Source organism: Nothobranchius furzeri, chromosome 9 (genome assembly GCF_043380555.1).
Source record: "Nothobranchius furzeri strain GRZ-AD chromosome 9, NfurGRZ-RIMD1, whole genome shotgun sequence".
NCBI lineage: Eukaryota > Metazoa > Chordata > Actinopteri > Cyprinodontiformes > Nothobranchiidae > Nothobranchius > Nothobranchius furzeri.
The window spans coordinates 51,951,952-51,975,446 of record NC_091749.1 but is presented as its reverse complement, the minus strand read 5'-3'; the positions used below and the strand labels follow the sequence as shown (position 1 = coordinate 51,975,446).

The window sequence follows — 23,495 nt, the reverse complement described above, 5'->3', positions numbered from 1 at the left end:
TGTTACATTCTTAAAAAGCTTTCAGTTTATATATTTTTTAAATAAAATAAAGAGAGTGTTACAATAAATGTGTTTACCTTGTCCACACAGTCATCAAAGAAAGCCAGGCTGGTGTCTTTGTCACTAACAAAAGAGCATTCCTCAATGAAGCGGATGAACATTTGGGTCTTGGTCATTAGAGTGTAAAACTTCTGGTGTGAGCGATCTCGGCTCTTTAGGAATCCTGGGGACAAACATTATTTAGATTACAATATAAAAGTGATAAGTGAAAGCAATTCACGTCTGTAACGTCCAAAAGGGTCACTTTTGACCTACACTGTGCTGAGAGATGTTTCAGATACATTTGTGCAGATTTTTTTCTGCTGAGATGGTCTAAAGGTGTGGGATTTTGTGGCTAAAGACTCCTATATTCCATAAATGGTCATGAATATGCTGTATAACTTCAATTAGTCTTAGTTTGGATTATGCATGCCAATGTTGTTAGTGTAATGGCCGGTGTGGGATGTGCTTGAACAATGAGAAAAGCTTCCTTAATAGATAAGGGAGTTTAGCTGTTGCTGGTTTACTGCTCAGAGGTGGGCAAAAGTACTTCCTGTGACTGATAAATATTTTAATCATCACCTGATTCATTCTTTTTTTTTTTTACTTTTTTTAAAGAATTATGTTCCAGCAATCTAAAGATGTTATGTATTGAGATAACGGCAACCTTCACACAGAGGTTAACCCAGCCATAAAAGACAGAAAATGAGGTTACAGTTTCAAATTCCCAGTAAGATAAAATAATAATAGTATTACAAATTATATTCTGTTCATCATAATTCAATGGTCTTTTTTTGTCAAACAGCAACATTATCTGTCAAGGTACCCAACATTGCTCCAGGTGGAACACCCTATACACTAAACCTTTACAGCACTGACTCTCATCTCAGTATAGTGCCACAGGTAATTTTTTATCACATATTGTGCCTACCGTTGCTCTGTAAGATGTAAAATAGCATGATCCAGGACCTTTAAAGTGAAAGAGCTGTATATTCATAACGGAAGAATCAGGCATTTTCAGGCTCACATAGATGAAAATACAAAAAAACTCTCGTCACAGTTTTTGTTTTTATTTTTGGGGGAATGGGGGTTAGAAGTTTTTATGTGATGCACAATCTGTTCCATCTCCCTCTGGGTTATTACGTAACGTTCCACAGACACTCATGTGTGCCGTATCACATAACTTAGACCAAACACGACCTTGGCTAACGCTAACCTCCAAAGGAGCAGCCAGTTTGTTACTCCAGATTATTTCAGCTGTGATCAGAACCAACTCTCATTTCAGTGTGCCTGACCCCAGAGCATTTAGCAGCTGCAGCGCTAACAAAATAAACTCCAATCTCAAAAATATCTTTAACCTTAAACTCCGGACTCTTTCTGGTTTCTTCTTCTCTACCAAACTACAAACACATTTATTTGTTTGTGTATTTGTTTGTTTGCTTGTTTGTTTGTTTGTTTGTTTAAATTTAATGAGAATAGAAACGATCTGAGATGTGTCATCTCAATTTCGAGTGGGTTTTCAGATTATACAACAAAATAGGAGATAAGATAGCAGACAAGATAGTTATATCACAATCACTAAATCAAACAAAACACACACACACACATACACACAAAAATAAATAAATAAAGAAAGAAAGAAAGAAAGAAAGAAAGAAAGAAAGAAAGAAAGAAGCTATGGCTCACCATAAATGATAGCTAGGGTCATCTTTTAAACGCATAATAATATAAGCAGACCCAGTATACACATGCAGACGAGTCCAAATTAGGCGGTGACAGCAAAACAATCACAGATAGGCAATAAATGCTTGAAAGACCATTTCTAAATAAACAAATTGAAGAAATGAACCTCAAGATTGAAGGTAACTTATTCCAGTCAGAGAGAACTTTAACACAAAAGGCATGTCTCCCCACTTCTTTTCTAAACCGGGGAATGACAAATGACAGATGATCATTAGATCGAGTTTGATGCTCAGGTATTACAGGAACCAACAAGGCCTTCAAATAAGAAGGAAAATCAGAGTGAGTACATTAAAAAATAAAAAGCAACCAATGAAAGTGACGTCTAGCTTTCAGTGGGATGGACACCAGTGGAAACTTAACTCAGCATCAGCATCAGTTTGAATGAAGCTACTTATAGAAACAATGATGCAAAAACTGATAGGTGTTTAATAACTTATCACTGTTCACATTATCTAGCTGTTTAGCTATGACTGAACTGACTTCACTTAAATATAATATAAAGTCAGTTTATCTGTATGATAAATACTCTTATATGTCCAAACTGGCCACTAATCACTACTTTCTGTGAGTTTTCCTAAAATCTGTCCAAATCGTTCACTCACACACACACACACACACACACACACACACACACACACACACACACACACACACACACACACACACACACACACATACACACACACACACACACACACACACACACAAATACACACACGTAAAGGAGAACACATTATTACCTGCCTTTTTCCTTTAATAACAAGTGATTACCGTATTATCATTGATATGCTTTTCAAAATCATCTCATACTCTGCATTTAAAAACTGTTGATATATTGTGTGACATTTATAAAAACCATTATCTGATTTAACATCTGACAACTACTTTGGTTTAATGGAACCACGTTAGAACAATCGTGTGAACCACATAAGTGAGATGAATGGCTCGAGGCACTTAGAGCGGTTCACCACTTTGTGAAAGAAGAAATGAATCTGAAACTGCTATAATTCAGAAAATATCTTCCCATTAAATCAATACAAACGTTTTTAAGTATGTTGACAATAGTGTCCACAGAGCTGAAATGAACCTTTTGGTCTTTTATAATCTTCAAACTCCAGTGATTCTGAAGATGGGATTTGAGCATCTGTGAGACCATTAATGATGGGGGACACTGGTTTTAGAGCTGAAACCAGACGACTCTTTAAAAGTGTGGTTGACTGAAAAAACTTTTTTTAATTATTATTTCTGATTAGAGTCGGTCTTGGACCTAGGAAGGTCTTGTTTTTTAGCAAGACGATGATAAAACTCTCCCATTTATATTAATAGAGCTAAAACACAACAATGCCTGTTTGTCAGACAGAAGCCTGTTATTAAACTCATTGTGATTAAGAAAGAAGGTTAGCTTTATAAAAATCAATAGTCACCAAATCTTTAGTGCAGCTAAAACAAAGTTAAGAGAAAGGACAGGAGATGCATGCCCTCCACTCAGCTTTAGAAAATCTATCGCTGGCAGAAAAAAATTCCAAAAACTATTTTAAAAGAGCTGTTTCTAACTCTGATATGCTGTTTTTGTATTGTTTTCAGATTTTCTCTAGGCTGAATGCTCTGGCCAGAGACCAGAGAAAACCCGTCTCCTCTCTGAAGTGTTTTGCTGCCTGTGAGGGAACTTTAAAGAGGCTACTGGGAATAGGAGATCCAGGTTAATTCATTCTGTTATTTCTTTGGGACTGTGATCCATGGATGCTAACTAATACTTTAAATGTTGAGCTGGTTTCAAGGGCTAAAAATGATTCCTGATACCTTGCAAGTCAAACAGTGAGCTAGCGTCTGTGGCTTTCTCCGAAGGTGCTTGAGTGATGGGCCTCAGAAAGGAGCGGTAGCCCTTTAAAATAGCTGCCATGAAGCGCAGGAAGGCTTCCTGGATCTCCAGCTCCACAGTGTGGAGGCTCCTCCCACAGCTCAGCTCTTGTGAATCGCTCATGCTCAGCTCCAGAAGCTCATCGGACCGATACTGACCTGAAAACAGACAAGCCACACATTTGGGTTTTAAGGTCTATAAATCAATGGTTAAAATAAAATTCATATCTACTTTCTAAAGGACATGACACTCAACTAAAACCTCTGGAATCCATACTGATATCAGCCCTTGTGGGAGCAAATGAGAAGATTTCAACTTCACTGAATCAGAAAATGCATTTATTCAAAAAGCAGCTGGTCTAAAACAGCTTCTTAGTGAGGATCATTCCGATGGAAAACTGACAGGGACAATCTCAGCAGAGTGGATGATTGCAGGACTTTGTTCCTGGGTGGGATCTTTTTTTTTACTTTCAGTCCCTTAAGTCTTGAAAAGTTTGAAAAGACAAAAATAAGGGGATAAATGTAGGACAAAATATTTTCTATTTTCTATAATGTTAATAAGTTAGAATTATGCAGAAGGTTGGGGCAGCAGTAGCTCAGGAGGTTGAGTGGGTTGTCCAGTAATCGAAAGATTGCTGGTTGGTCGGAGGGACTGGTGGCACCAGTGCTCGGCAGCCTCGCCTCTGTCAGTGCACCCCAGGGCAGCTGTGGCTACATTGTAGCTCATCACCACCAGTGTGTGAATATGTGTGTGAATGGATGAATGATACACTGTAGTGTAAAGCGCTTTAAAACGGCCTGTATTTGATATAGCGCCTTCTAGAGTCATGGAACCCCTCAAGGCACTTTACAATACAATCAGTCATTCACCCATTCACACACACATTCACACGCTGGTGGTGATGAGAGCTACAATGTAGCCACAGCTGCCCTGGGGCGCACTGACAGAGGCGAGGCTGCCGAGCACTGGTGCCACCGGTCCCTCCAACCACCACCAGCAAGCAACGTGGGTTAAGAGTCTTGCCCAAGGACACAACGACAGCGACAGACTGAGCGGGGCTCAAACCTGCAACCTTCCGATTATGGGGCATGCACTTATTTCCTGTGCCACCGTCGCCCCGCTTTAGGGTCCTCTGACTCTGAAAGGCACTATACAAGTGCGGGTCATTATCATCATTATTATTATCAGAAAATGCAGAGAGAGCTGGAGCTGCTTGAGTATGGAAGAAGAAAAATTATTTTTGTCAAAGCTGAAATCAATGATTGAATATAATCGCACTCACTTTTTTGTAACTTCAAGAATATACTCTTTGATTACAAATAAGTTTTCTCTTAAAAATTGTCCTCCGCATTTGACCCATTCCCGTGGGGGGCGGTGAGCTGCAGTAGAGCCCTGCACTGAAGCCCTAGGCCCTCGGGTCGGCTCGGCCCGACGGCCCGAGGGCCGGGCTTCGGGGCCAACGACTGTGTAATTACCTCGGACTCGGGCCGGGCGCCTTTATTTTTAATCAAATTCATAAAAAAATCAAAGCACTTAAACGCATCAGTAGAGCCCTGCGCGGGACTGTTTTCTTCATCCCGCTCCTGCTGAATTTCTGACCATTACCGCCCGCACCCGCAGCGTGCATGTCTACTCCCGCCCGCACCCGCAAAACTCGGAGAGATTATTTCCTCACAATAAAGGAGATGTATTGAGTTTGCGTCCTCTCTGGTCCTGGAGAAAACATGCCATTTTATAGGCTATACAGGGGTCGGCAACCCGCGGCTCTTCCATCCATCTGATGCGGCTCTCTGTGCTTGTAAAGTAATGAATGGATATTTATAATAAAATGCTTTATATTTTACTGAGTTAATTTTATATCTGTAAGTCAATTCTAAATGTAAAGATTGTCTGCGTAAACCTGAACAGGCCCAACCCGGTCTTACTGTGAGACCGGGTTGACGGGTCACGCTTGTGTGTAATCATATGCGCTTCTGAGCTGAAGAGATTCTGGGCTTCTCCTCAGACGGCTCCTGGATGTGTCACCACATTGGAGACAGGAACAAGCACTATTCAGCCAAAATTTCATAATCAGGGAACATTTTCTAAGTGACAAGTCTCCCTGAGACCGGGTTTGGAAAACACTTGCTTCAGTGGGAGGAACCTTCCCGCATGCGCTCTGGTTCTGCGACACGCTCCAAGCCAATCTCCACAACTTCAGCTCGCTGTGTACATATGCGCTGACAGCGAGCTGCGCTGAGCAGGGTCCAGCTCAGATGTTCAGATGGGAATCTTTTCTTGGGTGATTTAGCTACATCTGCGATGTGCGTAACGAATAAAATGTCAGTTCGTCTGCATGCGTCGGGGTAATTCTTTCTATTCTTCCTCCGCCAAAATAAACTGTCAAATACGGGAACTATCCGGTCAACACAACACAACACAAGCCCTGCTTTTGACTGTTCTGTTTTCTTGTGAAAATTGTTGGAAAGAGATCAAATTTAACTTGATTACCACCAGAGCCAGTGCGCCGTCATCTCCGTGACGGTAAATGAGGGAAAAACAAATTGATCGGATCCTGCACGTCTTTTAAAACATTGGTCAGGATTGACGCACTTTGTTTGCATTTAGTTGGTTAAAAAAAAGTAGGGCTCGGGCTTGGGTCGGGCCAGAGAATCCTGAAAACCTTTTCGGACCGGGTCGGGCTGGGGCTCCACCCCCTCGGACCGTGCCGGACACGGGCTCAGATTTTAGGCCCGTGCAGGGCTCTAAGCTGCAGACATGGCCATGCTCATGAACTATTTGGTGGTTTAACCCCCAATCCAACCTCTTAAAGCTGATTGTAGCAGGGAGGCTTTGGGTCCCATTTTCTGAAGTCTTTGGTATGACCCAACTGCGATTTGAACCCAGATCTCCCAATCCAAGGACGGTCACGCATACCACTAGCCCGGTGAGCTGGTAAAGAGACTATGCTAACCAGTTCACTCCAGCAGGTTCACTGGTGCAGGTAAAAGTTAAGAGACTAAATAGGAATTGATGGGAAATGTATTTTCTGATATTTGGACATATTGCCCCAGATTGGCTAAAAGCAACACAACTCTACTCAGTTTGCTTTTCAACATTGTCACACATTGCACACTTTTTGACACAACCTACACTAGCACTGTGTTTTGCGCTTGCTCTGCAATTGTTACTTGTGCTGGCTTTCGAAACACCATAAGACTCGTGAGTTTTAATGTTCGCCGTGACAGATCAGGAACATGCTGACAAAAGGAAACCTGAAAAATTATTTTAATACATTTTTTGTGTCACTTTTATTGTTTTTGTGATTATTTTGAGGCAAAATTGGAAATAAAATTGTGATCAATAGATAAGGGTTAGATCTCTGCTGCTTTACACTCAAACCACCTTTTCACCAAAAAAACATATAAGTTGAGGAAGAAAACATTTACTGAAAATGTACTTAAAAGTAAACTTTTTCAGTTGAGAGTTTAATAATCATTTGTTGAAACAGTTCATGAATCAGGTTAGTACTCACCATCAACCAGCTGCCGGTGGAGATTACTCAGTACATTCATCAGGTTTTTACAGGCTTTCTTTGGCAGGATCTTCCATGTGAGAGCTCGCTTATCGTCATTGCTGGAAAAGCAAAGGCATACACTAAGCCTGTGGCCAAAATCAACATGAGCCTCACTGTTTAGACCACCCTAATGCTCTCAGGCTAGTAGGAAAGCCAACATTTATGTGAGCCATTACTGATCTTACCTGACATACTGGAAAATTGCATTCTCTAGGATTTAAAATGCTAAAAAAATAACCACTTCCACCCAGTTTCTTGGAAAATTGCCTAGTCTCTAAACGTAGAACCCATGACCTGGGAGTTTTGTGAGCCAAGTAAACTAAAGTAAAGACCAAATAGAAAAAGTTATGTAGAACTTTTACTATGTGTGAGCCTTGGCATTTTATAAATTTAGTAGCTGAATATTTTTTGGCCAGTGCTTACTGAAAGATGGAGTTTGTGTCCAGATCTACACAGCTCACATCCGGTGGAGGGTCATAAAGGTCAAAGTATCGCGAGTCCACGCCAACAATAAAAGGACAGGGAGCGCTCAGCACATCAGCTAATGCCAGGGGGCAAAGAGGGATGTACGGACATGGCCAGTGGAATGGGAAGATCATCTGAAATCAAGACGAGAAGTTTGAGAGTCATAAACACTAAACATTTTTTTAAGTTTCAACACATTAATAGCAAGTTGAAAGTTTTCCATGTAACAGAAAAACTCTACAATATCATGAATAAATGTTTCAGCAGTGCCTCAATAAGCTTAGTAAATTCAATGTTCTCACTATAAATATCTTAAATCCTTAAAAGTACTGAAGCAGTCCAAGAGTTCAATGACTTCTGCTTTCAATATTACAATACATAAAGAATAGAACTGCTATAAAAAATCAAATTAAAAGAGCAACATGCTGGAAAGGAAGCGCACTCCAGGTTAGAAAAGAAGGTCATTAAGGACACTTACCGACACCAAGGCCTCAGCAACGCTGGTCAGCACCGCTGGACGTAACGAGTGGACCAGGATCTTATGTTCTGTGACAGCAAACACGAGTAAGGTGACGGCATTTTCGGGTCCGAGGTTCTGGAGCAGAGTAGAAAATCTTCCGCCACTTAAGAAAAATACATAACAATGCACAAACTCAATGATACAATCAAGATTGCTGAACAAATAACAAACAGCTTTCTTTAACCTTCTCAGTGGTAGAGTGTCCACCCTGGGACTGGGAGATTGGGGTTCAAAACCCGGTCGGGTCATATCAAAGACTTTGAAAATGGGACCCAACGCCTCCCTGCTTGACACTCAGCTTTAAAGGGGTTGGATTGGGGGGGTTAAACCACCAAATAGTTCCCGAGATGAATTTCTCTAGTGTATGATGACTAATGGGACTTTAGCTAGTAAAGCCAACAATGGTTTTAAAGGAGACCTAGAATCTAAAACTGATTTAGAAGCCACTGTAAAGCATTTACAATTTTGTTGGAGCTTAAAATGTCCCAGGAGCCCTGACAAATGGCCAACTAAATCATGCATAAAAAGGCTCATTTAAAAAAATAACTGCTTTGCCCGGTCACTTCACCAGTGTGTGTGTGTGTGTGTGTGTGTGTGTGTGTGTGTGTGTGTGTGTGTGTGTGTGTGTGTGTGTGTGTGTGTGTGTGTGTGTGTGTGTGTGTGGGTGCATGAGTCTGTGAGAGTGTGTGTGAGTGTGAGTGTGTGCGTGTCTTTCAGAGTGTGAGAGAGAGAGAGAGAGAGAATGTGTGTGTGTGTGTGTGTGTGTGTGTGTGTGTGTGTGTGTGTGTGTGTGTGTGTGTGTGTGTGTGTGTGTGTGTGTGTGTGTGTGTGTGTGTGTGTTGGGGGTTGCAGAGAGACAAGTGAAAGCAGAAACTAAAAATACTGTCAGGATTTCTCAGTAAGTCCCCACTCAAACCTTATATAACATTATTTAATGGGTCTTTTGACAAAAAGGCTTTAAAAACAATTAATATTTGCACTACATATTAACTATTTATATTTTTGCACCCCGGGACATGTTCTGTGTTCAACTTTGTATAGATTTTGCGATTGTGTATACTGTTTGTAACTAAAATACTTTTAAATGAAGAAAATGCTAAAACAAGACTTACACTTCAGAGTTTTTTTACAGAAAAAAAATTATCTGTTGAGTGACAGTTCCATAACACTTGCCCTTTTGATGCTGTGTGTATTTCATGCAGGAGGCGTAGATCTACCTTAGCTACAAATTAAATACAATTTGCTCTTAGATAAACATTTGTATGCAAGTCATCCTTTTGATTTTGAGAAGAAGATTAAAGTTTGATCACACAACTTTGAAGGCAGCAGCTCTTACCTGAGGGGTAAAGGAGAACTCACTGGCTGGCTCAACATCAGGCTGTCATGTGGTGAAAGCTGAAGAAAAGTGAAAATAAACCGACCAAGAAAATATATAAATAAAACAAACACCTGCAATGATTCATAAATGTTCCTCCATAAAAAGGGCATAACTACTGAACCATGCAGACAATGATTTCACTCTGTTTTCTCCACGGTGGTGATTAGCTACGTTTATCATGTGCATACATTGCAGAAAGCATTTGACTCTAATAACTGAAAGGCTCACCTGCACCAATATGCGAGGTCTCTGGGAGGAAGGGAAGGGGACTTTGTGCATAAAGTGGGAGATGTGCCTGAGATGAGGATAGAATATCAGGGGGTATGAGGCCAGAAATAACAGCAGTGGGTGGAAGGATGTGTCTTGTTACACGTTAGAGAAATACCACAGTTTCAAGAGTCAACCTAAAAACGCTGTTCAGCATTTTTCCATTGGCTTTTAAAACACACCTGATTCAAGTGAACAAATAAAACCATCAAGTAGCATCAGTGGGCAAACAAGCACATTCTAAACCACAGGTGGAGCAAGGGTTTTGAGGTCACATCCTTTATGTAGCTGATAAAAGTGCTGATAGGGCATTTAAAACGTATCTGTTAAGTTTAAACATTTCATAAATTGTCTTCGAACTATTTTCAGTTAAATAACTAGCCTAGATATGTAGAAAAAACACTGCAGTAGTAAAAGACTTTGCTCTGCAGGTTGAGCTAGTCACACTCTGTTGTAGCCTCAGCAGAGCTACTATTGGCTCAGCTAAGTCTAGGCTGGGCCAATCACAGAGCTCTGTTTGTGGAGAGAAGTTGGCCGGGCTTAACACCTTTACAGCAATTTTTTTTTCTTTTACAATGAAGCTGCGACGAAGCAAAAACACAAGGATGGTGGCGGCTCAGAAACAACTTTGGACAAAGTAGACGGGCTTTTCTTTGAGACATGAGCAGACAAAGGTACTTCTTCAAGGACAGTGTATGGCAGTCCATTGACTGATTGTTGATATTATGAATATGTCACATTGTCCGTTGCTCTGAATGGCCCCAGCACAGTCCAACTGCGTGTAGAGACAGTCTGAAAGATACCTTCCCTATGACTGACCTTTGTTCATGGGTGGTGGCCAGATCAAATAATGACATAGGGCGGCTTGCCAGGCTATTAAATAACAAGAGTAACTGCAAAACTATCAATGAATTAGACTAAATAGTAATTGTATTGAAGCAACTTTTTGTAAGGAGTGAAGAAACCAGAAAAGACTCACTTCTCGATGGGCAGGGCATGGGGGCCTGAGATGGAGTAGCGATAGAGGAATGTGAGGAACTTGCGGAAAGCATCAAAGAAGGGCCAGTGAGAGAGCAGACAGATACACTTGTTGGTGTAGACCGAATGTGTGTTGGAGCTGTTGGTGTCATCGGTCATGGAGGTGATGGGAGACAGTTTGTGTTCTGGACTGAGGAGACCCAGTTGGGAGAGCTGTTGATCGGTCAGGCACTCCAGTGGGTATGGCTCATAGAACTGGATGGCAGCACCATAAACCTGAAACAGGAGGCTCCAGTCAGAACATGTTGGGCTCTTCAGAGTTTCACAAGCATCACCAAACATGCACCAGTTAGCCACAAAATTAACCAGAGGAGAGATTATGTAAAATAATAAAAAGAACTTTATAATTAGATTTTATTGATGCATCTTTCTACCTCAATGATCTCCCCTCTGAGTAATATTTGGGTAATTTTAGAGCAAAGATCATTTAATTTCATTTACTTTTTTATAAAAATAAAATATATATATATATACATACATATATACATATACATATATATAATAATAATAAAAAATCTTTCAGTTTTAAAAAAACTGCAAAACTCTGAGGTGAAATCCTGGATTCCAACTTGGGGATTGGGTCCCACCAATTGTGTTTGTGCTGAGATTGTGAGGTTACCAAGAATGTTGTGTAAATCACACTGATAAAATCCCAATATCAAAACTGTATGAGATATAACTCTGTATTTCTGTAAAAAGTTTGTAATTAATCACTTTTAATATGTGTATGCCTGTAGGAATTGAAGTTGGGGGTCCTGGCTTCTCTTAGACATAGGCAAGGGGGTACCCAAGGAAAAAAGGTTAAACAATAGCAACATTTGAAATCATTCATTAAAGCCTACTATGCAACATTTTCATATTTTCAAATCATTTTATTGAGGCAGTATGTGCCAAAATCACCCTTTACAGGGTAAATGAAAAATCACTCAGGGCCCCACTGTCCTCTGTGGCCAGAATATCGCACTTGCAACTTCAGAGTGGTGAGCTGCCATCTGTTGGACATTTCCTGCATGTTTTAGATCATGAACACAGCTGATTTGTTTGATTTAGTGATGAATTGCTCCTGTAGACACTAATGAAGGCTGAGGAGACATTTCAGCTGTTAGGTATTAAAAAGACAAACGCAAAGCAAGGAAAAAAGTTTAGCTTTTGGTTCTACTAAACGGGCACTAAGGGGTGCTAAAAGCAAGCCAAAACTGCCAAGTTTTCTTGTGAAAATAAATATAGAAAAAACTGCATTCATATGAAATCCATACTCAGCTCACAGTGTAAGTTCTGTCAGAACTTTCTGGCAATCTTGATAAAAATTCTAAATGTTTGGCCCATGTCCAACACACCTTTTTCTTTGTGTCATTAGTAAAGTTTATTCTGTTTATCTGCATATAAACGGATAACCAATACTGCATGGAAAATAGTAGATTTTTTTTCTGAGTTCTAGATAATGAACCCTGAGAATAAAGGTCATTTCCAGCGCTGTTGAGCCCACACAGTCTGCTCCAAGGCCTGAACCAGAAATGTGGATGTATGGCTTGAACACAAACTCAGACAAACATGGAAAGGAGAGGCCAAAACTCAGCTCCATCTGTAAGAAAACCTTACCATTCACTATTTGACCAATTAAGACATAAATGCTATGATTGCTCTAACATTCTGAAATGGCAGAACCAAGTGTTCATAAACAGTTGTGTGAATAATAGATGCAAACTTCACTTAAAAGAATGTTTGATAAGTCTGGTTCACTCTAGTGACTAATCAATTCAATGAGTACAATATGTGGGCCACAGAGCAGCAAACCGGGCCAGTTTCAGAACCGTGGGTAAACTAATCCCCTGTTTCGTGGGAATATGACACAAATCCTCAATCTGTGTACAGATCAAAGTCTTTTGACTTATCCACCACCTGTGGCAGCTGCTTTCTGTTGGATGATGAGTTAATTTGGAACAGCTGTTAAATCCTGTTGTGTTCAAACATTTACTTAATTCAATAAACGCCAAAAGGTTTTATGTTCCTGAATTTTTATTAACCAATAAAAAACTGTTTAAATAGAAACTAAATACTAGTGGAATTTAGCAGATTTTCTGATTTCTAATTTTACAAAATCTTCAATTTGGGTTGATTTGATGTTTTAATATATTAAAAACTACAAATGTGGAAATTCATACAATTATAACACAATAAACTACATGTACTGTAATTTAAGTGTACAAGTTTGTTCAGATTCGAATGAAGACGATATTTTAATGTCAGACAACATTTTGACATTTACTTTTTATATTAATTGTTAGGCATTTTACCAATTATTAAAAAATATCTAAATTTGTAAACCTTGATAAATGGAAGTAATGGTTTTGTAAGAAACCTAATTTAGTTCACCTCAGTTAAGATCCCAAAATCCACGTTTTGTGGGTTTTTACACCAGAAGTAAAACAAAACTGTGTTATAACCTTTGTAAAATCAAACATGTAGTTACACACACACACACACACACACACACACACACACCAAAACATGACACAACAGTGGCGTTTGGCCCAGTAAGACTTTACTGGACTTTGGATGTTATTTGTATTTCACCAAATATTTCCCTGATATGATTCAACACTGATGTCATCCCAGCAGACCCAGAGACAGAGCAGGGCATGGGGAGGGGATGTGTGAGTTTAATGATTTTACTTTTCCAAATGCCCATTAGTACAGGTTTGTAGATGAGGGTGTCGTGTACAAAAGCAACAAAGAGAGGAGCCGTTACAGGAGCAGTGTTACTCTGCAATAACATCAGGTGAATGACAGATAACAGTCACCAGCAGCCTGTCGTATCTGATGATGCTGTCAAGATGTTTGTCAGTCTGAATCAGTGTAAATGAGAGGCAGAGTGTATCCATCTTACCTTCTCCCCAGAGGCCCCAGTGAAGACAAAGGTGGAAAAAACAGGCAGGGAGTATTTGGTGTTTGCTGGCCAGCACTCGATCGCGGCCCCCATGGGAAGGCAGAAGAGAGGGACAGACTCTGGAAGAGGAAATGATTCGTAGTCTTCCTCTGGGTATCTGCTGAATAACCCTTCAAGAGAACAAACAACACTAATTACAGGCAGGTTAATGCGAAGCAAACTCCTCTCAGTGAATACAAATCAAGTCTTAAAGTGGATGAAAAATCAACTTTCAAATGTGCTTAGAATAAAATAAATCAAGTTCTAGAACCTAAAACAAAAATAATAGAGTACCACCTCAATAAATTACTGTGGCCTTTGAGTATTTAGTCTCTGTCAGCAAAAACAAAGCAGAAATAATGAAGCTGTTACTTTATTGTCTTAGTTAATAGAACACTGAGCTACATTAACATAGCTTCTACAGCTCTGTGACACAAACAGCTTGTATTTGAAACATTCTTAATAAAAATAAAAATAATAATAAACACCTGCTGACCAACCATCACATGATCTAACACAAAAGAGTTTAGGAGCTTGAATAAGTTGCATAGAGCTCCTGTGCATAGAGCTGCTGACTGTGGCCAATGAAGCTATTTCACACCTAGCAATACTTCACCTGGAAGGAAGGGTAACTTAACTTCAAGAAAGGGCATCAGCCGACTTGTGATCATGTTTAAATAAAAACACTCATGGCTTTATTTCCACTCTTTTCCAACAGGCACAGAACTGACATATAAATGGATGCGGGCAATACGACTAGAACGCCACCATCACCGGCAATCTCTGAGGATGGCTAAAGCTACTAGCTGAAACATGTAAGGTAAACAAATCATTTGTACTAAACTGTGTAAGAAAAGAACTAAAAAATGGATCATGGACAAAAACACAGTATGAACGCACAAAACAGAAGAATACGACTAGAAAAAGGAAAATCCAACACTTTGTTCCTGCAGACTGTGAGGTCATGAACTTTAAGCAAGTTGTTTGTCTACAAAAAGCATAATTTCAAGTCTCTTTACTTGAAATTATGTTTTTCCCAAAAAAAAGCAATTTTTTGTGAAAGAGTAAACAAACATCTTAAGAGTCTTCTTCACCAAAAGAAAGTGGAGCCTACTGATCATCATACTGAACCCACCCACAGGTAGCATTACCCTGTACATGAAATTAATCATTTCACTATTTCATGCATCCACTATTAAATATGACTTTCAGAATGAATCCATTAAAGATATATTGAATCCAATTAAGATAAATAATTTTGAAACTCGTTCACTCTCCTCTACTGCGCTTCAAAGCAAAACATTTCAAAGGGAGAATTACGGCGTAACATTACGCAGGAGTGTAAGTTATTATGCTCAAAACAAAATATTTGTATTCAATTAAAATAGACTGAATGTTAAATAACTATACTTGGGCTGCTCAGCAAAGTTTAATGGGCAACAATTAACACTAATGCACTGAAACAATGTTGGTGTGTAGGTGCCTGTCTCATCTAAGCTCTCATAGCTTTCAACAAGATGAAAGTTGCTCATAACGATGTAGAGGAACACTCAGATCTTTTCCCAAACCAACAAAAAAAACTTTGATCAAAAAGAGTAAAAGATGAATTCAGTGGAATAAATATTCATGAATGTAAGATGAACTATCAATGGCAACATTCATCTGAAGTTACATTTAGTTCCCTTCATCCATTAAGCCAGTAGTCATGAGCAGAACTGATAATAATGAGTCTTCACTGAGCTTCACCTCTGTGTGTGTGATGGGAATGCTTACCTGCTTTATAGGCCATTACATTGGTTTTAGCCACAGACTTCTTGTAGCACAGGTAAACGGAGGAACCCCACTAAAAACAGGAACACAGTTAGAGGGTTATCTTAATAAATAGGAATCATCTTTTGTGAAATCAGACACTAATATATAAAAAAATATCTAACAAGGACCAGATTTATAAGAAGGCCCTAAAGGGACACTGGCAAAAAGAAAAATCTAAATCATTTCCTTACAAACAGAAACTGGTGTGCAATTGTTGAAGCCTCTGCAGACAGATCTACTTGGTATTCAAAAGTAAACTGTGACCCAATTATTTCAAACCAGAATAAATAATGAGACACAGAAAGAAATCAGTCAAGTGTTTTGGGCCTCGACAGCTGAATGACATCTGAAGACTTTTCTTCCAGTGAACATTTGATTCTTTCTTTTCACTGAGCAGCTCAAAAATGCTTTTCACAACAAAAACAATAGATTTCTGTTCATGAAGTTGGAAGTAAAACTGAACTAGATGATTCTAAAACATGTTCTGTTCCTGTAGTAGTGGCGAAGATGACAAAAGCAGTCATTATCAGAAATTATCTCAAACTCAATCCCATTACTAAAAAGTAAGATCTAACTAAGATGTTTAATTTCAGTGTATATGATTGGTTATTGTTGCCTTTGACTTGTAAAATACTCACAGCAGTTCCAAACCCATGAGAGTTGGAAGGAAATTAAAACAGTTGAAGATGGGAAATGGCATCCCCCGGCTAAATAGGCAACTTTTTACACTCAAACAATCTCAAATATCAAGACTACAAAGATCTGACGTCCTGTTTGGAACAAATTTTAGTTCTCGACCCACTAAAATGAAAACCAGCAGTTGTGTGGTAAACCTAGAATGACTAAAGCCTTTTGGGTAGAAATGATACCCAGTTTAAAGGCACAATTGTTATTATTGTTATTTGGCTCAAATAGAAAATGTTTATTTAAGTCAAAAGTGGAAGGAAAATTAAATGAGGCAAAGATACTGTTTCATGAAAGGAAACCCCTTGAGTGACCTCATTTGACCAGATGGAGTTCAGGTTGAACTACATGAGGGAAAGTACCTCCCCCATGAAAACTGTGTCTACAGGGTGGGCCATTTATATGGACACACCTTAAAAAAATGGGAATGGTTGGTGATATTTGTTTGTGGCACATTAGTATATGAGAGGGTGCAAACTTTTCAAGATGGGTGTGACCATGGTGGCCATTTTGAAGTCAGCCATCTTGGATCCAACTTTTGTTTTTTCAATAGGAAGAGGGTCATGTGACACATCAAACTTATTGGGAATTTCACAAGAAAAACAACAGTGTGCTTGGTTCACAAACAAATATCACCAACCATTCCCATTTTATTAAGGTGTATCCATATAAATGGCCCACCCTGTACATAGTATATGTCAATCTCCTGCTGGACCAGAACATTGTGATACACAAGATGGCTCCAGTGGAGAAGAGTTCATAGGCTTCGGGTTACACAGCATAAAACAGGAGAAATCCAGCATCAGAGATGAGTTTAAGATCTGAAACTTAACACAGAATGTCTGACCAATTCACCAGCAACTTCAAAATGTCATGGAAAAGCACATCCTGCCAGAACCAATAACACCAGAGAAGATTTGACATTTGAGGATGCACCCTTACTCTTAGGCTGTGCCCAGGTTTCTGCCATTATCATGAATGGTTTGTGACATCAATGTGAACAGAGATGTGAGAACTAGAAGTTGGGAGTCCATGTCTTTTTCTAATAATGGTGATTTATGTGATTATTCATCCATCACGCTGGTCAGGCATCTTTACAAATTCTACTGTTAAATCAAAGCTTTTCTGCAGCTGCTGGAAATCTACAGACTCCCTTACAAATCATTAGCACCCACTCACTATGCTGCTGTTGAGGTTCTTCTCCACCCTACAGAAGGTGTGAGGGGACGTCTCGCCTTTGCTGGGGATGATGATGCAGATGTCGGTGACGGCCAGGGAGGCGTGGGGTTGGCTCTCGGGCGCTCGGCGGTAGGTGATATAGATCCGCTGGGAGGAATTACCGCTGATGTTGGCTGGACGACCAGACGGGGTGGTCTGGATGAGGTAGCATCCCTGCTTTAGTCGCTCCTTCCATTCAAACAGCACACTACAGGAGGGATGACATCACTTTCAGCCACTCAGTTAATATTAAAAGAATTATAAATTAAGCTAATCATTTAAACATGAACTTTACACTTTATTTTAAATACATTTGCATCGAGCTCTAGTAGAAATGAATGTAAATCATACTCAAGAGGGAAAAAAGCTCAGATGCACCTGTTTCAGGAACTAGAAGTGAGTCAGAGCTAATCTGAGCTGAACATGGCAGAATGTAAACTCTTATTTCCTGATATTTGGACATCTCGTGAGGACTCTTTCAAAGGGCATTTTAATTGGTGCTAAAGACTTCTTGAATCTAACAGGGTACACCCTGGACAGAGAGCCAGTCCATCGCAGGGCAACACAGAGACACAAAGGACAAACAATCACGCACACACACACACACACACACACACACCTAAGGACAATTTGGACAGCCCAAGTCAACCTAACAGTCATGTTTTTGGACTGTGGGAGGAGGCCGGAGTACCCGGAGAGAACCCACGCATGCACAGGAAGAACATGCAAACTCCATGCAGAAAGATCCCAAGCCGGGAAGCGAACCCAGGACCTTCTAGCTGCAAGACAACAGCTCTAACCCCTGTGCCACTGTGCAGCCCTGTTATGCACTTATCCTCCATTAGTCAGCAGGCTTTCTGTGGCACCATCTGAGGGCTGGACAGAGAACAGACTTTAAAGCCAACAGCTGTTAAATCTGTTATTTTGTCTGTGCTCACTTCTGATGCTTTGTGCACTAATTATTTCTTTCTGCTGCGGTTATACAAGATCATTTTTTCTAAATGAAGTCTGTGATCAGTGCAGTTTATTTTCTCTTTTTTGGAAACATAAGCAGAGTTCCAGTCAAAATTTAAACTGCTTTTTGTGCTTGCTAAATTAAAACTCCTCAAATAGCTAGTTAGGTAAGAATGTTATACAACTTTTTCAAAAGCTGGTCTTAATTTTAGAGAAGCTTCGCCCAACTCTGGTGCACAAAAACAAAATAAAACAATCATTGATTTAAAAAAAAAGCCAGAATATAGACATTTTCAAATCAGTCATTTAAGTGAAATTATAAATATGAATGTCTTCATTTATTCTAAATTGTGTGCATGTTGCTCCATTGAAGCTTCTATTAATAACCTTGTAAACTCCAGTTAGCTTTACTTTCTATAAATACATTAATATCTTTTTATTCAATCAATCACAGACGTTCACAAAAATGGATTCAAGTAAGTAATGGTGACACCTGCCCGCTCACGCCAACACCCCTCCTGTCTTTGTGTGAGGGGTGCTGCCTCTCTGAGCGATCAGCACCCGGAACAGAAGCTGCTGATTCTGTCTGAGCACAGCAGCTGCATCAGTGCCTGATAAGCACTGAACTCTGCGATGTCAGAGGCAAGAATGAGCCTCTCTTGTGTCCTCAATCACCTCTCGCCTCAGCTAGCAGTGTGGGTGTGAAAATGGAGTATTGGATTCACACATTCTAGAAGTCGTGGCTGAGGAGGACACCTGGATCAGAGCTTCACTTTCACTTAAAGTCACTGCAGGGAACGGCCACAGGCAGACACAAAACAGAACGCTGCTCTGAAAATCTAATTACTTATAAAAGCTGACTGACTTAGAAACTCAGCATTACGATGTTCATACGTAGCAGAAGCAAATAGTCTCTGCAACAAAGCTGAGTAACAGAGACAACAAAGACAAGTTACATACTCAGAAATATTAGCCTGGAAAGCCATCCTGTATAAGTAAATATAAAGGCTGTCCATGACTCATAGAGCTGAGTCGTGGGGCGGAACCCACAGTTGTTTCTCCAATGGTCTCAATTATTGTTTGAATGCTGTTAAGCATTCAAACAATTGTTTTCCTGTTTTTCTTTCTTCTTCTTCTTCTTCTTCTTCTTCTTCTTCTTCTTCTTCTTCTGCTTCCGTACACTTTTTAAACCTTTTCAACTCCTTCAAATGTTTTACTATTTCAACAATTTTATATCAAAACGTTCAGCTTGTTAAGCTCTTTCCGGCTATTACTTTTGGCATTGATATCTTTAAAAATTTTTGAGTTATTAAGCTTTTTCTGCGGAAATTTTTTCCATTGAAATGAATGGGATTGGTCAATTTTCAGCAAATTCCTATCACTTTTTTGACCTAAAACTTTATTGGGTTCCCTTTAACTTAGAGACTTCATTCAAAGTTTAACAAACTCACAAGACTTTCCTGTTTAACATATTAAACAGGCTTTTTGATATATTTTAAGGTTTTTCTAAAATCACAGGTAGAAGTTGAGGTACGACTTGAAATTTTCAGAAAAATTCACAAAAGTTATAATCGGGAAAGATAGGAGCAGTGACCCTCCCTTGCTCCATTTCTGGCGTTGTCCCGAGAGAACCGTAGGTCCGATTGAAATGAAACACACGCTGACTTACAGCTAACGAATATACCATCGTTTTGAGCTATAATTCATGACTGTACTCCAAACATTGTGGTCGTATGGTTCATTTGTTTGAGAAAATTCTAATTTAAAAAAAATGTTTCCCACCACTCTAAACTGAAAATTCCGCACTCTAACTTTTGAATTTCACATCTTCTGTGAACAACTCTTTACTACCCCCAGACCGTTTGGACTACCAAAAATTATAACTTTAAAAAGTAGGAATTTTTGTCCGCTTTTCAGAATGGGTTTTATTTTATCTATAAGTGTTACCGTTCTTTCGCTACAAGCCTCAAAAAGAGGAGAGACCCAGATTTTCCCTCACTGAAACCCATGTTAAAGGAACAGAGATTTTCTCCTCCAATCAGCTTCAGACAGCTAAAATGTTCTCATCATAGCTTCTAGACAATTCATGGTAGGCAAATAAAAATTCACACAGATAACCATCAAAGCCTTCTGCCGCTAACGCTTTTTGAATTTTTCAAATCGGTGCAGTACTTTTCAAATGGTGATGAGAAGTTTGACAGGTCTAATTTCACTTCTGAAGGACAGATTTAAAGGCTTCACTCATTAACAGGAGTACAGCTGCAGGCCTCTAACAGCCAGGGGAAAAGGTGAGAAAACAGTGCTGCTCTCTGATTGGTTGAGAATGTTCAACCACTTTCTGTCCAAGCAGGATCCAGCATCCACACATGATACATCAAATCGACCAGCTTGGTCTCAGGAATCTTGTATTCAATTTTAAATGTGTTATCTGTTACCATGGTAACACAAGTGCATAAGTATATCCCCAAACAAGTCTTCTTGAAATGAATGTGAAAAGCCTAATATTGAGCCTATAACATACTGCTGTTTCTTATCTTTCTGAGCTCTATACACTTAAAACTAGCAGCATAGCTGACATTTTAACACTAGTCAGAAGGCAGGAACCGCCCCCTCCTCCTTCGCTGCTCTCTCATTGGCTGAGAGTTTTCAATCGTCTTCTGCCTAAAAGGAAATATGCACCCAGACATATGATACATCAGTTCAACCTGCTAGGTCCCAGGAGTCTTGTATTAACTTGATATTGTGTTCTGCATTACCATGGCAACGTGCTTAGCAACAACATTCAACAACATTTTAGACACAGCTGTATCAACATACTTTAATATAGAAATGTTATTCAAAGTTTAAAAGTCATGTGACATTGCACATTGCTTTATTAATGCAGACCCCTGTCATCTGTTACCATGGCAACACAATGAACTACAAATCACTTTAACTAAGTCTCATAGGAATGAATATAAAAAGCTGAATATTGCCAATAACAGACCCCTGTTTTTGATCTTTGTGAACTATCTGTACTTAAAACTAGAAACAAGTTAAATTTGATTGACTGTCAGAAAGTGGGAAAGTGCCCCGCTCCCTCCCAGCTCCCTGATTGGTTGAGAGAGGTCAATCATCTTCAGGCTGAATGGAATTACACACCCACACAAGTGAGACATCAAATTGATCGGCTTGGCCTAAGGAATCCATCCATCCACATATAAATAATCAAATCCATCCATCCATCTAACATCCATCCATCCAACAATCCATCTGTTATTTCATTCATACAACCATTCATCCATCCCATATCATGTCTGAACATATGTTAATCTATCAGTTTCAGATATCAGCAAATATTTCTAAATTCACAGTTCAGCCAGTTGTAAAAATGTACCCATTAAACTATTCTCATTCAAATGCCAGCTGTTAAACATTTTAAATTTCGAGTTTTTAATCAATGTTCAAAGATAAAAGTTTTCTGCTGTTTAGCATTTTTTTGTCCATTCTTCACCTATATTCTGAGCTTTATTACACTTGTTGGGGATTTTTGCTTCTAAATCTTTAAATACATTCAGCTCATTTTGACAGTTTAGCTTAGTTTCAGTTTCACTTGAGCTATTCAGCAGCTTCAGCAATTAGTTTCTGAATTCGGCTTATGCTACTCATTTCACAGCTCAACTAAATTTAAAAATAAACTGTTAAACTAGTCCTACTCAAACAACAAGTGTTTAGACATTTTTGCTGTCCAGATTTTTAAAGGGGCATTATGGAAGTTTGACAGACAAAATATGTATAGAAATAATACATTTCTTCTTCATACATTCTCCTGCAATGCCCTGGTCCTGTAGAATGAGCCCTGGCATTTTTATTGTGATTGCCTATTTTTCTGTAAAATCACAGAAAAAGAGAGCTGCTCGGGTCGAGCAGGCTGCTTCATGTGCGTTCACGCTCAGGCATAGCCCTCCAAACCGTTCTTTGAACGTTGTTTCAGCTGTGATCAAGGACATAAATGTCACAGATACAAATGACTCCACTGGCGATTTAGCTTGTCTAGTAGAATTTCAGGCTTTCGTGCAGAAGACCCGGGTTCAATTCTGGATGTGAACATGGTTGTTTCAGAATTTTGTTTTTACATTAATGATATATTTTTTTACAGTAAGATGCCCAAATTTTTATTTGAGACTCGCCGAACGGCATTCAATTCACAGATAAAAAAGATGTGGGTTCAACTTTCATTTTGGAACAATTTTTCAAGTAAGGGAATGGAATTATCTGAGCATGCAGGAGAACTGACCCATCATAAACCTTTGCTGAAGAGAAAAGTACAGAACCAAACTATTTAATTAATTAGCTGCGTGTTCTCCTGTCCTCTGTCCTCCGGGCCATACACACACACACACACACACACACACACACACACACACACAAGGAACTGTCAGCTCTCAGAGCTCTGTGAAGCTGACAGGGGTCAGCTTCACAGAGCTTCGTCTCAGCTGTTATTTTCGTTAAGGAGTGTGCACGTACAGCATGCGCGCCTCGTGCACGAGCCTCCTATTGAAGCTGCCGTTACGCTTTTGGCCAGAGGGGGCTATCGCGAGCATAAAAATTCAAAACTCCGTAAAGTCCCTTTAAATAATGTTCAGATTTCAGTTTTCTGCTGTTTAGGATTGTTTTCTCCGTTTTCCACTTTTTGTGCTTTATTTACATTTAGGTGCTTTTTGCTTCCAAATCTTTCAAAACATTCAGCTCATTTTAACAGTTTTGCTTAGTTTCAGCTTCACTTGAGCTATTCAGTAGCCTCAGCAATTAGTTTCTGAAATTCAGCATATGATGCTAATTTCACAGTTCAGCTAAATGTAAAAATTAAACTGTTAAACTAGTCCTACTGAAATAACAGGTGTTTAGACATTTTAGCTGTCCAGTTTATTTCAGTTTTCTGCTGTTTAGGATTAGTTTTCTTGATTCTTCACTTACTTTTTGTGCTTTATTTGCTTGTTGGTGCTTTTTGCTTTCACATATTTCACTACATTCAGCTCATTTTGACAGTTTTGCTTA

At 39.4% G+C, this 23,495-nt stretch overlaps 1 protein-coding gene across 8 annotated transcripts in view; it reads right to left on the bottom strand.

Moving 5' to 3' along the window:
• The window catches only part of LOC107381832 (C-myc promoter-binding protein), a 92,583-nt gene that overhangs the window by 43,951 nt on the left and 25,137 nt on the right, over positions 1–23,495 (bottom strand). For all 8 annotated transcript variants that reach the window (XM_070554929.1, XM_015953729.3, XM_054732199.2 and 5 more), the window contains 11 exons: positions 17,466–17,712; positions 15,564–15,633; positions 13,752–13,921; positions 10,806–11,080; positions 9,788–9,854; positions 9,518–9,576; positions 8,140–8,284; positions 7,620–7,795; positions 7,155–7,255; positions 3,583–3,798; positions 78–223 (listed from right to left, as the gene is read on the bottom strand). In XM_070554929.1, coding sequence (XP_070411030.1) covers positions 78–223; positions 3,583–3,798; positions 7,155–7,255; positions 7,620–7,795; positions 8,140–8,284; positions 9,518–9,576; positions 9,788–9,854; positions 10,806–11,080; positions 13,752–13,921; positions 15,564–15,633; positions 17,466–17,712 — 1,672 coding nt within the window. The remainder of the gene's footprint in view (positions 1–77; positions 224–3,582; positions 3,799–7,154; positions 7,256–7,619; positions 7,796–8,139; positions 8,285–9,517; positions 9,577–9,787; positions 9,855–10,805; positions 11,081–13,751; positions 13,922–15,563; positions 15,634–17,465; positions 17,713–23,495) is intronic.